Source organism: Falco punctatus, assembly GCF_963210335.1.
Source record: "Falco punctatus genome assembly, chromosome: 3".
Taxonomy (NCBI): Eukaryota; Metazoa; Chordata; class Aves; order Falconiformes; family Falconidae; genus Falco; species Falco punctatus.
The window spans coordinates 33,179,902-33,196,484 of record NC_137582.1 but is presented as its reverse complement, the minus strand read 5'-3'; the positions used below and the strand labels follow the sequence as shown (position 1 = coordinate 33,196,484).

General features: G+C 40.9%; 1 protein-coding gene across 1 annotated transcript in view; it reads right to left on the bottom strand.

The window, feature by feature from the left end:
- The window catches only part of CALB1 (calbindin 1), a 30,426-nt gene extending 15,088 nt beyond the window's left edge, over nucleotides 1-15,338 (bottom strand). Inside the window, exons 1-3 of the mRNA XM_080381855.1 lie at nucleotides 7,693-15,338; nucleotides 7,315-7,391; nucleotides 2,687-2,761 (exon numbers count right to left, since the gene is read on the bottom strand). Of these exons, the coding sequence (XP_080237981.1) occupies nucleotides 2,687-2,761; nucleotides 7,315-7,391; nucleotides 7,693-7,774 (234 nt within the window). The 5' untranslated portion in view covers nucleotides 7,775-15,338. The remainder of the gene's footprint in view (nucleotides 1-2,686; nucleotides 2,762-7,314; nucleotides 7,392-7,692) is intronic.
- Between the last annotated feature and the right edge of the window lie 1,245 nt (nucleotides 15,339-16,583).

The window sequence follows — 16,583 nt, the reverse complement described above, 5'->3', positions numbered from 1 at the left end:
GAGACTGTGTCAAAACTCAATCAGCTTCCAAGTCCCAGTTATAGCACCACAGAGGAAAGATGGAAACCTGGTGCAATTTCTAATGACTTCTTTGTGAAAGTAAGTATAGGGGGACCCTGTGACCGTGTTTGAAGAAGAGTGCAGACCGCTGCAAGTTCATCTGTGGCAGCAGTAGTGGTTCAGTGAGTGTTTCTATGAGCTATGCTGCTTTTATGAGGAAGGTTGGCTGTTTCTGCATTGGGAGTTATAGAGGACAACCACAAAGCCAGAGACTGGCTTGACTCCTCTCTGCTCAGTTGCAGGCCGAGATACCTCTTTATAGGTTACCTAGTGAAAAAAATACTCCCAGTACTCAAAACAATATCAGAACTATTTTCTAGAAATCACTCTGTAATGAAATCTGTTTCTATTTAATGCTATTTAAAATTCCTTTCACCTAATACAGTGAATTTTCTTTTTAAAATCCTGCAATAGAGAATGGGAGTACAAAGAATATTTTAGGCTAATAAGTAGTTATTTTTACAGCAGCAGTGAGCTTCAAATAATTTGAATGTGGAATTACTGCAGTCCTGAGTTTCAAAACCTTGGGTTTTATATCCACATTTTAGTGAACCATTTGCCTGAATGAGTACAAAAGATGAATTACAGGTGCCTTACACAACGACAAGCAAGTGGACAGGTCAGATTGAGCCTTTAGCTGGAGTGCACTGGGTAAAAGCTAGTGAACTAACTGCAGTGTGTTTGCAAAGACAGAATCGACAATCTGAGCTGAAAATCCGCTCCTTCCTCTGTGAAGCCACCCAGGGCTCCTCTTTGTCTCCGTCAACAGATCTTTCCTGTAAACTCATTATTTGCAAGGACATTTTCCGTCAGATGCTGAGGTATTCATTGTGATGGCTGGGAGTCTGAATGGTTTTACGTTAAGGTTTTTTTTAAACAATATTCATACACTTTTTCAGAAAAAAACTATTTTATGTACTATGTAAATGGGAGCAATCTGGAATTACTGGACATTTTTGTTTATAAGGAAGGAGAATCAAGTTCAAATATCAACTGCATGTACAACATGTTTTATCTGAGTCCCATCAGCACTTTCAAAATGAAGCTCCATGCTGATGTAAGTGAAATAAAATATAGCTATTGGGTTAGGAGACTGCTATATTAAGGGAGAAAGTCCCTTCAGTCACTGAACTGAGTACTGTCACCATTCAATGGTTTCCGTGGATGCTGAGCATGCTTGGCACCTGACTGGGTGTGGTGAGCACCGTACCATATCAGGCCCTCTTGAATTTTCTCACCTTTAACCATTAAGTCAATAACAGAATCAGAAACAGAATTCAAAAGGTAAAACTTCCAGTTATCTTTTCTAATGAGGAAACCCTCATTAGTCTTTTTCAGCCACTGTCTATACATTCTTCTTGCATCCCAGTGCTTGCTATTACACATATTTAAAAATAATAAATTAAATAGGATTCTTCAATACCAAATGAAGAAGCATTTTTTAGTCCAAAACCAAACAGTCTGTTAGTCCAAATAAACACTTAATTCTTTTTAAAATGCAGAACTATTTGATCAGTGCTACATATTGTCAAAAGGTGCATTTTTAAAATCAGTTATAGCTGCAAGTGAAACACACTGCTCATATTTCCATTCTAGTTTAGTCATCATTACATATGCATTTAAAGAAGTATATGCAATTCAGACACATGACAGAGGAGAAAAGATGCCCTAAAATGATTTATTGTATCAACGGTAATACTTCCTATTGACTTTTACAGATTCTGTTCAGTCCTCTATTTTAAAATTAGCTACTGACTGAAAGTTGGTCACTGTAGAAATTTTGCAGACCTGGCTTGTTTCCAGTTGTTTCTTAATTATCTCTCTAGGTCAGATCTCTTATTATCAGAAAAAAAATAATAGCATTTAATAATAAAACTGCAGTCTCACTGCACTCAGAGTGACATAAATGAGTTGTAGATTTAAGCTTGAAAAAGTGGCTTCTCCAGCTGTAACCTAGCAAACTTTTTTGACTTGCAGCATTGAAGAGTGAAAGCGAGAGAAAACACAGTGGTTCCCCCCTTCCTAGCAAGTTTCCTAAGTTACACAATTGTTGAGCAGCTGTAGGTGCAGAAGGAGTTGGTTATCTTTACGCTCTTTAGAAAAGTGGGAGTAAGGAACAGGGGAATTTTCTGCCTGAAGTTCTGTTAAAGTTCAAGAAAGGAATTAATAAGAAATCCTGATCTTTCACAAACTGGATCACAACTACCATTAACATTTAAATGTTCCCTTATATGTTATACTCACTATAGGGGTTGTGACAGAGCATTAGTTCAAAATCATATGTAGAAATAAATCACATTACCTTTCACAAACTAAATTTCTAAAATAGAGCTCTTTTCTGCTTTCCAGGAAAACTAAATCACTGTTGGTGCTTATTATACTGAACAAAGGGTGCACAAAGTTAAATGAAGTCTAGTGAAATGTCTGGAGAGGGGTAAGGAATACCTTCTTTTTGTTAATGAAAAAATTTCGTTAATGAAAAAAATACTAAAGATTTTAAGACAGCAGAAGAAATTTTCTGTGAAATTGAAAAATCCATAATATTTACATATCATGTTTACATTGTTTTGTGCTAAATGTATTTTCTACAACATGTCAGTCTTTTGTTATAAAGTAACAGTCTTACCTCAACTATTCCTATTTTTCCATCAGCAGTCTTTCCATATTGGTCCACAAAAGCTTTCATTTCAGGTGTTAAATCCTACAAAGTCACAATGAGAGAATCATTACTTAAAGATCCAGAGGAACATATGTAAATTTCCTTGAATATTCTATTAGTCGCCAAATAATATACTACATTTAATGAAGTGCTCACACTTATTGCAGCTAGATTCCTCAAGTTTAAATGAAACAGTATTTTTTTAACATGAATAATGTAATTGTGATAAATTTTACTTCCTGAGGCATTACATTATAGTCAGTGTGAATGATTGGCTTCTAAATACTTAGAACTCTTATTTTAGTTTACAGAATGAAAAAAATTTTGAAGACAGATGTGTTGAAAGATGTGTATAACAGCTCCTTTGTTTAAGAGGATGACAGTGAAGTTCATGGGCAATTATTAGTCAATTTTCTCAGTTTTCATTTTTAAATTAGCAACTTGAAGGCAGTACAAAATCTTTCAAAATAAGAACGTTTCAGTATAATATAGCTGAACACCAAAATAGCCTTTCCACATTTTTGAGTGGATTTTTCCTCAACAATGGATGCTATTTTAGCCCTGAAAGAGCTCATCACGATACATTTTTCACTGTTTAGTATTTGGTTATCATAGAAACAGAGTCAAAATGTCACTGCTGAAATGTAGAGGGGAGGATTTAGGAGGGAGAAAACTTTGAGCAGTACCTTAAATCTGGCAAAGTAAAGCCAGCATAATTGTTCTTCATATAAATTATGCTCCCTACTGTACGTCTGTTCTCTAAAGGCTGTCCCTGCTCTAGGCTACGGCAAAGGTGCCAGCTTTGAGGTGAATATCTAAGTATTTAGTTTTGCACTTCAACTTACCTTGCCTTGCTTTGATATGAGCTGCCATCAGCCTTCGATACTGATCAAACTTTTAACTTTCTTTGTATTTCTTATAGGTGTGAGTTAATAAAACGATGCAGGAAGAATCAGGGCTACAGTTATATTAAAACAATGGACAACGCTATGTTTATAGATGGAGATACAGCAGTCTGGAAATTAGAAGTTTAGTTGCTATAATAGATCTGATTATATGGGACATAAGGGATCCATTCTCTCGCTGGAGACACAGGGAATCTCAGCTGTACAAAGTCCATTGTAGTTTGTCCCAAATTTCAACTACCAAAGCTAACTAAAATGTCAGTTCTCTGTAGCTGATACAAGCATGGCCTAGTATCCTATTTCTGTCAAAGTCATCCATGGCAGGTTAGCAATTAAGCCATGGCTTTAATTAGAGATGTGGTTATTAATACAATGCACTTCAATGTCACCTTTCATCTAATGATCCCAAAGTGCAGACAAGTTTGCTTAGCAGATAGAATGGAGAATTTAGACACCTGGATTTTAATTAGTCCTGGTTAAATATTTTACTAATCTTTCCAACAGCAGCTCTGCAGTGCCAGATAATGTCCAGCCATTGAAGGAGGCACAGCTAATTACAGGTTAAAGGAAACAGGATGTTTGTCCTATAGTACATTATTCAGAAAGGGTTGTGAGGGGTTTTTTTGTGTTTATTTCACCTGCTTTTGAGCTGCTTGATAAGTTATTCAAGTTATGTTATTCAAATAAATGTTTTTAGTCAAGAAAACTTGCATAAATTTAACCACGTCTGCTCCTAAACTTGATACAGATGCAGTGCTCAGTGATAGAAATTAAGAAACTAACCCTTCACACCTCAGTCTCCCCTTTAAAAATTTAAGACACTTGTCCAGCCAAGTGTAGCTGTAGAAAAACAGCTTTTTTTTGATATGATTTGAAAACGTAAGGATAGATGGCACTACAGAAACACCTACATGACCCTATTCATAAACATCTATTAGATCACGTTTTTCTGTGGAGATATATTGTAATCATCTCTATATGCAGAGAAAGTGAGCAACAGATGTGGAATAGCTCAGCCAAGATCCACCTATTGACCCTTAATCAACCTCCGTGTTAGTCACTTACACCCCACAGTTTCTTTTGGCAATTGGCATATAACAGAGAAAGTATTGCATGAACATGGGGCGCAGTAAATGGAAGCTATGTTTATATACTTATATCGCTTTTATCTTTAGAAAAGAGGCAGTTCTTTCAACATGCCTGAAGGTATATCAGATCAATTCACTGTCTACCATAATGCGTGAAACAAAAAGACGGTGTTACCGCAGAAAAGCCCAAGCCCTAAACCCTCCAAGTACAAATCCACCCTTTGGGGCTAGCATGAATCAGGCTGCATGCTACTGCTCCGTCTGAGAAAAAGCAACTGTGAAAGTATGGGCTTACTGAGTGGATTAATAAAACGATTAGAATTAAAACATAATTAGAACGGTTCTGTAGTTGGGAAGAATATTGGGAAATGTTAAACCATCCTATTCGATGACAGAATCGATGTGATTCTTTAATACATATGGCATGACTGATGTAAAATCCAGCTATGAAGAATGCATAATTGAATATTTCAAAAATAGTGAGCAGGAGAGTGACCTGAAATGCAGAAGCTAATGATGACAAAGAAGCTTTGGGGTGTTAAAAGAAGGACAGCGAGGAAATGACATATAACCTATACTAGCTTCTCAATGTGTCCCTTCTGGCAAAAAAAAGAAATTCAAGGCTACTGAATTAGCATCCCGTGAGACAAGGCATGAACTAATGAGATGCTTGTTTGGCAAATGAGCCTTCAAATCCAAGAATCAGCTTAGATTTGACACCTAAGATGACATATATCCATGCCTCAGAGCCAACAGACCAAGTACTGAATTTCATGTTGCAACTGTAGATAGCTCTTTTCAGCAGAATACTCCAAAGATAGGTTTGAATCAGAAAAATGGGAAAACAAAACTTAATTAAACACCTGAACATTTTAAAAATACATTGTGAGATACAGTCAGAGGTTATTTAAAAAAAGGGCATAAATTATGAAATTTGTAGCAGATAAGAATAATCCTGCAAGGCTTTTCTGTGTTACTTTGAGCAGGCTCTGTTTTAAGAAGAGATGCCCACTTGCTTTGAGAGAGAAAAGAATCTGATCTTAAAACAATAAATATTTTTTTCATTGAGCTTCTAATTATTTTTTTCACTACTGAATAATATATCAGCATTTCTACTAAGAATGCTATTCATACTAATACACACAAGCTTTAATATCTTCTTTTTAATGGACATCAGTTTCCTGCACTTCAGTATAGAAGAGAGATTTGTTTTGCTGCAATACTTGAAAGGAATTGAAGTTGTGTTTAACGTTTTCTGTGGAGAAAAAATATTTTTTTTTCCTTCTAAAAACATACTCCTTTCCCAATTTCATGGTTTTTTTTGAGTTTGGGTTTGTTTGTTTTTAAAGAGTTTAAACTTACACTTATGAAAATGAGTGCCTACACCAACTGCACTAGGAAGAATTAACTGGTACCTGGACTGCAGTAACATCAGAGGCATTGCTGGGAGACAGATTTTCAGATGTGTGAAGTTTATGCTTATACAATAATAACAGTATACAATTTTCCACAAAATAAATTAAGATTCTTCTTTTTCTACATGTTATTCTAAAATATACAGCAACTTTAAAGCAAAGTTAATTATTCAAAAGCTATTGCTCAGTTTGAAGGTATTCTTATATGAAGTATTAATCTGTTTCCCCCATGCACACATGCCATCCAGTTAAATTATAATTTTGTTTTCTGTTACTTCACAAGTCTTTTAGCATAAATTGATTACGTTAGGTTATATATTGGAGTTTGAAGGTAAGTGGCTTGTGTTAAAAACTTATTATTTTGAAGACAATTGTTTGTTAAAAAGGTTCACTTCTATTTTAACTCAAATCTTTACATGGAATATTTCTTTCTTTTTTTTCTTTTTCTTTCTTTCTCTCTGTTCTTTCCCCATGGAGGTATAGTTTGGAGGAAATTTATCATCAGTGCTTTAATAACTCATACACAGAATTGTTTTGACAACATTGCCAAAAACTTTACTGTCTCTGAACAATTTCAACCACCAGGATTTGGTACTGGTACTCCTAGTGTGTAACACTGGTGAAGGGCAAGAAGTGGTTAGCAGTCATCTGCAGATCTATTCAGTGACCACCAAGGGGCAGAAATGCATCTCAGCCCATACTGCCCATTAGGTATGAAATTAAGAGTCCAACTAACTTGAAGTGTTGTTTTGTTCTTTCTTTCCTCTCTCTCTTTTTTTTTTTGGTGTTGTTGGTTTGGTTTTTTTTAAGCATCAGTGCACATCTGGATCAGGTAAGATTAACTGCAATGGCATAAGGTCCCATCCAAGCCAAAAAGATAACATCCATGCATTTCTTGACTTTTCTTTTTAAGCACTGCCAGAAGGATCAACTTGTAGCCTGCCAAGATGCGAGGGGGGACCTGCCCTCCGGGGAGGTGGACCCTGGCCTCACTTTTCCAAAGCCGGCGGTTTATTTCATTTGCAACCTGCCGCTTTCTAACCGAGCTACTCCCCTTTGCCTGCTGAGCAAGAGAATGAGCCATGGGATGGCAACAGAGAACAGAAGGAAGTGGGGCACCGGAGTTTGCTCAGGAAAACTCTTCTTTCCCGGAGGAGATGGAAAAGTGGGGTGAAACATCAACCTACCAAGCCTGCCTTCTTCCGCGCCTGCTGCAGCTCCTGGATGAAGTTTTGTAGCTCCTTCCCATCCATGTACCCATTGCCTACAACAGAAAGAGTTAGGGGTGCTGTCACTGCCCCCTGCAAACTCCCTTCGCTCTTCGGCGCTGGCAGGGACGCCTCCGAGCCGCCTGCGCCCTCCCGGCGGCGCGGCTCCCTGCGCGCCTCGCCCGGCTCCGGCCCCAGCCCCTGACGACGCCGGGCTGCGCCCCCCGGCTGCGGGGCGGCGGGCGCGGAGCGGGGTGGGGGCCGGGGCCGGGAGCGGTGGGGTCCCCCCCAGCCTCCCGTGGGTCTGTCCCCCGCCGCCCCCCGCGCCCCCGCCGCCCCGGGGGGGCAAGGAGTCACCGTCGGAGTCGTAGTGGTGCCAGATCTCGAAGAACTGGGCGGCCGAGATCTCCACGCCCTGCAGGTGGGTCTCCGCCGTCATGGTGGGGGCGCGGGGCGGCGCGGCGGGGCGCGGCGGGGCGCGGAGGGGCGCGGAGGGGCGCTGTCCGCGGTGCTGACTCTGCTCCGCGGCGACGGCGGCGGCGGCTGCGGCGACGGCTCCGACGGCTCCTCCCGCCACCGCCCCGCCGAGGGCTATTTATGGGGCCGCCCGGACGGGCCCCTCCCCCCGGCGCTGCCCACCCTCCCAGCCGGCCCCGCCGAGGCCTTCCCGCCCTGCGCGGAGGGGCCGGGGTCTCCCACCGGCGGCTCCGGGGCTGGGCCAGCCCGGCGGCACCCTGCCCGGGGCACCCCGCCCGGGGCACCCCCCGGCCCCCGCGGCTGAGCCCTCCGGGGACGGGCACCTCTAACCGTGGGCGGGAGCGGGGGTTGGGGGGTGCCGGCTGGAGGCCCCCGAGAGGAAGGGGCAGCGCGGGGTGAGCCAGGAGTTATTGCGAGTCCTTCGCTGGGGGGGAGTGTGCCCATGAGACCTGGGGGAACTAGGGCAAGCACAGTTTCCCAGTTTAGCCATAGGGTTTCCATCTGGGAAAGGGTCCCGGATGTCAGAGCATGGGCTAGTAGCTCTGCAGGATGTCCTGGTACAAGAAAGCCACATGGGACACCACATAGGGTGCAAGGGGGCCATTTTTCACTGCTTCATCCCCAGGCCAGACCTGCAGACAGCTCTGCGGAGGCGTAACCTTTGAAGCTCTGCACCCCTGTAACCCCACTGTTCCCACTGAGGTACCAGGGGATGCTGAGATATCCATATTGAGACAACATGGGAACAGGCACGGCACATTTAAATATACTGCCCTAGCACGTAATTTCATCCCAGCAGATAAGTATGGGAGGCTTCATTAGTGAGCTCATTCTCTCCCAGTGTGGGGGTGTGAGGGACACTTCTGGCTGGACAAGAGTGTTTTTTGGCAGACCAGCTTTGGAAACTCACCCTGCTACAGCAGTGGGTTGGTGGGAGGGGACACAGCAAGTTACCAGAAATCTTCCTTCTGCCATGGGGTAACATAGTATTCTAATGATCAAGACCCTTTTGGAATGTCTTATTTTAGTCTTTAGGGCTACCTGGGTACTCTGAAGCACTGAAACTGCCTTTTTCTGGCAACATCTATCCCTCACACGTTACATTGAGTTAGCATGGTTCAGTGGCAAAGATGATCGGCTGACAGGACTTTGCCAAATACTGTAGGTAGTATAGTAAGGATGGGGGATGAGAACAGCTGGGAAACCCCAGAATCTCCTTGTGCTAAGTGATTGACACAAGCAACAGTAGGACAATAATATGTTAAGACTCACATAATAGCATGAGGATAAAAACCGAATGGGATAATGCAGAACAGAAGACAGCAAAATGCCAAGGGGGGTGGATAACCCAGCAGGATGAGAGGTGGATGCTTAGTTAAAGGCTGACATGTCCTGAGAGGGATTTCAGTAGATTGGGTGGCTGAAATCTTGTATGCATTATGGAACAAGATGTGGGCATAGCGATTAAGTAATCATGAGACCTTATACTTGATTCCCTCCATCTTTCCATTCTCCTGTTTCTCCACCTGTTATGTGCAGCTTTCTGTCATTCTGTTGCTGCTGTTTGGCTGTGAGCTCTTCAAGAGATGCATCATGTTGGTCGGTGTTTTGGGAGCTGCTGAACAAAACAGCAGCTAAAATGAAAGACACAAGAATCTGATCATTAATCCCTTCACTTCAAAATATTTGTATTGGTGGAAAATGTTCAGAATAGTTTTACAGCCACAAATGCCATTATACACTTGCAAAAGGACTGAAGGAATTTTAAATAATTTCTTACGATCAGACTTTGTGTTTCACCATGTACAAAATAAATGAAAAACCACGACTGAGTCAGTTTCCCATCTAGGAACTGTTTTTCACGCATCGCTTTCTCAGGGTAGTACACTTCAATGGGAGCCATATCCTGAAACTCCTGTAATCTGTCTACATCTTGTTTTAAAAATAAAAATTGGAAACTAATGCATTTCCATACATAGCAATGATGACAAGAAAAAAGAGGCTTCATGAGGCTTATTTTTATAAGGAGCAGGGACATCACAGAGCTCTGGACTTCACAAGCAGAAGCACAGTGAACTGAGCCTGGGATTATCCTTTGTACTTGGAAAAGACAATGGGGTACCAGTGACGCAAGGACAGTGGAAGGAGACAAAGGTGAAACTGGCATTTCCATCATTTTTAGATAGAAGAGGTCTGTGCTAGTGAGGCAACTTCTTATATTTGCCAAGTGTATTGAATTACTCCATCCAGTGCAGAATTTCAGCTTCCAGCCAGGCTGCATGAGTGGAAACTGAGTACTGAACCTGTTTCAACAGTCCTGTGACTTGCATCTTAGGCTGATTTGCTCCTTGCTGCATATCGCTTTCCAATGGCACATCAAATCTTGTGCCTGTTACTTTTCCCTGACCCAGAAGTCTGTAGCTGAATGGGAGAGAAGAATTCAGAGCTGTTTGGAGCCAGCCCAACCTTGTTCATCTAACTGCTCAGACTTTTAAATGAACAGGAGCTGCAATGTTTACATCTTCAAAAATTCTCCAAATAAAATATTTTACATAGGTCATATGTGGCCAGGAGGGTTTGAAAGAAGAACTTTCAAAATATGCTGCCTCTCACCTCCAGGAACATATATAATTGTAAGGATACCTGGACGCACTGACCTCTCATTATGCTAGCATCTACAAAATCACTATTGTCTACAGAGCATTTATGCATCTTTGTGCCTTCTTTGTAAAACAGTGTATCAAGGTGAGTGGGTTTGTATGTTCTCCCTGCTGCACTTGAAGTGATCCTGCACAGGCATAAAAGTAGCAGACATTTCCATGCAAAAATAATCACTTATATAACTAACTGCACACCATATTTTCATGATTAATGAATTACCAAGCCAGCATTCATATTTAATCCCACTGGACTCCGCTTCTTATGCAAAACTAAATCAGAAACTGGTCATTTCAATTCCAAGAAGCTATTAATTTCCATTGAAAGAGGAAGCACTGGAAAAAGATTTCAAAATGCAGATATATACAGGATGTGATCCATAACTCAATGAAGTCTGTGCCAATTTTTCCAATGACTCTAGAGGGCTTTATACAAGGACAAAGTTCTTCATATTTTCAGAAATTATATGTATGGTGATATGCATATATACACATTGATTAATGAATTACTTCACTGAGAAGCCGAAGCCTTGTCATTCATTTTAGTTAGAGCTACTTGAAGTTCTCCTTACAAAATATGAGCCAGATCCATATCTGGCAGAAGTCAGAAATGCTACACTGAAGCCAGCTGGGAACTTGACCCAGAATCTAAGTGACTACAATTTCCTTTGAAAACATTTGTTGTTCGTAGCTGTTCTTCAAATGCTTTTCATGAATTATTTTTTGTATGTGGGCTTTCTGAGACTTCCCTGTTCTGACTACCAGACTTCTGTTTTCACTCTCTCAAGAGCACCTAGCTATGATATCTGAAGGGTTTCTCAAGATGTGTAGAATTCAAATATACCAATTATAATAGCAACACAACCTAAAATATCCCTCAAATAAAAGCAAGAAATAACAAGGTAAGTACTTCTCAGTCAGAAAGCGCCAATATTTCAGCATCCTGTGAAGAATCACCAACTTGATTTTGATGACCAGACACCAAAAGAGAGTCAAAGGTAAGAACTTTCAAATGAGACAGGAACATGAACAACATAAATCTCTGCAAGGACAAGAGCAGTTATTTACTCGGTTATTCTCAGTCCACCTTCAGAAGTCCCACCAAAGGCAGGGACTGTTGTCTCACCTCTCTTCTGAAAGGTCAAATTCATGTGTGATCCTGAGGTGTGGCTGGAGTTCCTTTATCAGCATCTTCTTTCCCTTTTGGTGCTTAATTCTGATTAGCAGCACAATCATTCTTGAAAGTTGTAGAAGGAAATGTTGGTCCTTGGCTGTTATCGCTCGCTACAGTCCTGCCTTCCTGTACAGAACCATTGCAGGAAGAAGCATTTTGAAACAAGTGATTTTAATTATAACCTTTTCATGATTGTCAGATATGGAGAAGGTGTCTCTTACATTCTCCTGCACTCCTTTATTAAAACACATATCTGAAAAACATTGTAACTGGAAGGATGGATAAGGTTTTAACCACATTTTTAGATGTTAAGTAAATACAAAAAGTGTTAAGTAAATACAAAAAGCAGGATTGCCTTTCATCTTGAGCCCAACCATGTAAGTATGAAATATTTTAAAGCCAACAGACACAGTCTTTCACAAGGGAAAAAGGATGTAGGTGTTGTTAATTCTGAACAAGTGCAAACATCTGTACAAGTACAAAGTCCTGCTAATGTCAGTCTTGATGGTGACAGATGCACAGACCAGATGATAGGTAAGGGCTGGTGCTTCATAAAACGATCCTAGGAAACTAAAACCTGGGGAAGACTTTTTCTCAGGTAAATATTTGGTCCAGGTACTAAAAGAAGATCCTCAAGCTTACTCCTGACATATAAACCAGACAGAACAACAGGAACAACTGTAACAGTGTTGGTACCTGGTCTGGGCTGTGGCAGAATTTGTGGAAGTAGCGCTGGGCTCTAGAAGACGGCTTCAGTTTTGTGCGACTGCCAGCAGTATGGCTGGCCGTGGGTGGAGGAACATGTCTTTTCAGAATATTTGAATAATACTACAGAACGATTTATTGCTTACTTTTTCTTTATCTACGTGTCAATCAGTACTCGTATTCTTTAAAAATGAGAAAGAAAATGCAGCACTGAAGCGCACACTCTACCTTAAGTTGACCTTAGCTTATGTAGTCATTATGTAAAGCCACTATTTGCACAGGAATTATATTATGTAAATAGTGATTTACATAAACCTTCACTGTTTTTCAAAGGCAGCACTACATAGAAATGTTTTTTTTCATGCACCAGACAGAATAGTCCAAAATAATTTTAAGGATGTAAAATGTATTTTAATATAAAATGCAAATTAGTGAGCCACTTGTAAATTCAGATTGCAGCATATCCCAACCCTTAACCTTCTGACACATGAAGTCAGGGACTAATTAATTTCTTTTTAACCTATTTTATACCCTTACAGTCTCATCCATAGCTGTCCAAGGAGCAATGTAATGATGACAAGGCAATGCTCAGCAACAGATTCCTCAACATTAGAAGGCCCAAAGTCCATGCAACCATGCTTTGCCATGTCTTCCCACCCTGCAAGATCCTTTGAGCCATCAGAACATTTTGTTCTTCACATTGCAGCTGCCTTCCTTCAAGGACCATATGGATGCCCAGCACAGATGTTGTGGGCAGCACTGGCCTGGCATCTCCCTCTGGCCCAGCAATTCCAAAGGGCAGACAGCATGACAGCCTGTGGCTCCAGGCATGAGGGAAGGGCTTTCTTGTTTGAAGGAATCCAACAACATGTTAATGCTACATATGCATGAAAGGTTGTTCTGGGGTGTCGATGTATCAGTGCCACCAGGAAAAGCACCTGAGGTGGATGGGATTTGTTTGATACTCTGCAATACTATAGACCAACTAGGAAACCAAGAAGAAAAAAAAAGAAACCATGCAACATTCTTGAATTTAGTCCTATCTTTTCCAGCATAATGCCTAACTGTGGGTTTTTTTCTTGTATTTTGCAGGCAAACACCTGCCTAACTGCGAGATTTAGAAGAGCCTCAGGGACGACCTAACTCATGCCTGGAAAAGCAGCTCCTCTTGCCCACCTGCCACAACCCCATAATACCTTCACATTGGTAGGGTGTGAGGTGCTGCAGAGTTACTGCTACAGCCAAAGCTACCCCTGGCATGAGGAAATCTTCAGCTGCTGCCTGGAGCTCCCTGCATGGTGTGGGCTGAACACGGATGGGCTGCAGGGTGCTGGACCCTGTGCTTTCTCTGAGAGTCTGATCCAATGTTTATTAAAATCAGTGTTCATCCTTTTATTGATTTTCAGTGAGTTTCAATGGGATTTTTAGTGGCTTATGTTGCTGTATGCCAGACCAGAATTTTATTCTTTCTACTCTTTGGATAATGTATATTTGCATACTATTTCAAGCAAATTCAGCACAATTTAGTACTCTAACGTGTAGTTAAATGGAATGTTAGTGCTACTAATGGTGGTTGGTTATTGAAGCTCTTAGAGACCCATCTTGTGACACATCTTACTGGGAGACTGCTGGAAATTTAGGATCCTAATGTAAGAGGATTGCCTGTGTCTTTGGAGGACGTTAATGCTCCTTTTGAGTATTTAAGACACTTTCATTTTACCCATCCTGGAAAATTCAGACTGTGTCTAGCTTACAGGGCAGTATGCATGCTTTGGCTGAGCATTAGCCCCACAACTGGAGAAGAGCTGGATGTGTGTCAGTGGTCCCTGTTCCCAGAGTCCTCACTTCCTGAGCACTGACATTTTTTGGGAAAGAAACTTGAGCTGACAGCTGAAAGGAAACTCCGGAGTACGCCCACAGGTACTACAGCCTGGGTGAGTGGGGGACCAAGGCTATGGGGTGCACCCTGGGCCACACCTGCTCTGCAGCTCAAGCACGTCCATAGGGCATTATTCTACTTGGAAGAAAAGCTGTGTGACCAAAACATACCCAAAAGGGGTATGTTAGATGTGATGGGATCCAAGTGAAATGGTTTTGTGGGTCAGTCCCCTGTGGACAGAATAGGAGCAAAACACTCCTCTCTGTTCTACGTACGTCCTCTTGACTGAACTCAATGCTCTTTAAGAAGAGAATGAATCACAAGAAACACAATCCCTGTCCTAGAGTAGTTATGCAAGATGAAAACATACTGTTAATTTGTAACTAGAAAAATCCAGTGTTCCTCAGGAAGGTTGAATTAAAAATTTAAACTGGAGGTTTTTCTTGTTTGAGCTTACAGCACAGCCCTATCCTGTCCAATCTGTGTGCTGCAAGGGTCTACCACAATGTAAAAGTTGCTTGAAAAAGTAATCATTTTGGCAAAGTTATGGAATATGAAGGTGTTTAATAAGCAGACTCACCCTTTTTTAAATAATGGAAAAAACTTGTGTTATCTCATTCCAAATTCTTTTATTACAGTTGTAGGTCAACCCACACAACTTCAAAGCCATAAAATTACACGGTGCGAGTCTCAAAGTGTAATATGGAAAAAACAATAAATAGAGCAAACAATATTATAAGGTGAACAGGTTCATCTTTCAACTCTGCTGAACTCAAAACTAGCTCAGCAAAAATGACGTAAGTGCTGTTGTAATAAAGATCTCAGTCACTGCCTGCTGCTGCACAGCAATGTGAGTTCTTGGTATGGACAGAAATCTGTGATCAATGACCACCACAACTGGAAGCCTACAGAAGCAGGCATGTAACGTTACTTACTTTTTCCGTGCAAAATACCAGCTGCAGTTCAGCTGTAAGGTCCATTCTTATGCACAGCTTTCACTGAAGATCAATGGCTGGTAATCGTGCATATCAAAGGGAGAATAGCTCTTCCATATGCTATTTATCTCCCAAATGATATGAGCTCTCTTTACATAGACTGCTGTATTCTTCTGCTTATTTATATATATTATATATAATTATATATATGTTTCATATTTCCACCAGCTTATCTCCTTTGTTATCCACATATTTTAAAATATTTGTGATTTTATCAAGAATATTGAACATTACATTGGGAAGGAAGACTTGCTAACAGTATTTTTCCATCCCTGTGTTCTATTGGAAAAAATAAAAAGTTTAATTCTCTTTAAAAATTTAAATAATTTACTTTGTAGATGAGTTTAAGTTTAGAAAAAGAGAAATTTAGTAAGGAATCTCTTTATTAATTCTCCAAGGTGTATCACTTCTGAAGAGAATTGACAGCTTCTTCTAAGTAGCTCCTGGAAATTATTTCAGCATCTGATAAGTACAATGTCTTCTTGGAAGCTTGTAAATGATACATTAAAAAGCATTTATTTTGTTTTATTTCAAAATGTGATCCATTCTACCTGCCTGCACTAGTGTTCAGGATTAGAAACTTCCCTTCCAACAATTCATAACATAACCACTTACCAAAATTATCCAACATTTGCAGTAAAATGACGGTAAGCAGGTTTGATATAAGAGCTGGACCCTTTTCTGAGCAAAGATCAGGGCCCGCCCTCGTGATCGTGGAAAGAAGTGACATTTACAACAGCCAGAGAATGGAAAATGTAAGCAAGTTAAAGCAAACAGAAGCCCAACATTAGGCTTTCACAACACAAGAGTGCAGTGTGTCCAACCTGTCATCAGTTTACAACTTTAGCCTTGCAGCCCTCTTTCCTAACTCACAAAGTTCTTTGTTTCTTCTTGATCAAGATCAACCTGGATTGCAAGGCTGTTCCCACCGCACCTTGCACCATGCCCGTGGTGTGGGAGAGAGCAGAAATTTAAGGGCTACGCAGTCCAACCCGCTGCGTTATTTCCCATCAGTGAGTGACAGTATTTAGTACCTGCCATGAAAAGATTTTAGGGAGCTTGCTTTTTCTCCTCAGCTAAGTACTGGAAGTGGCCACCAGTGGGGCTGCCAGTTTCACCAGATGGAAACAATGTAAATCAGGAAAAGTTCATCCTATATTTAAATAGCTATGAAGTAAGCAAAACAGTGAAATGAAAAAGCACATGTTGCAGCCATACCAACTGATCAGGTTTTGAACTCAACCACACAGGAAAAATGTGCCATGAATACTTCAAATGACCTCTGTCCTGTCAGGGCACAAACTTACTTGCCCTGGTGTTTTTCTCTCAGTCTCACCTAATTGCAACACAAGACTGACCTC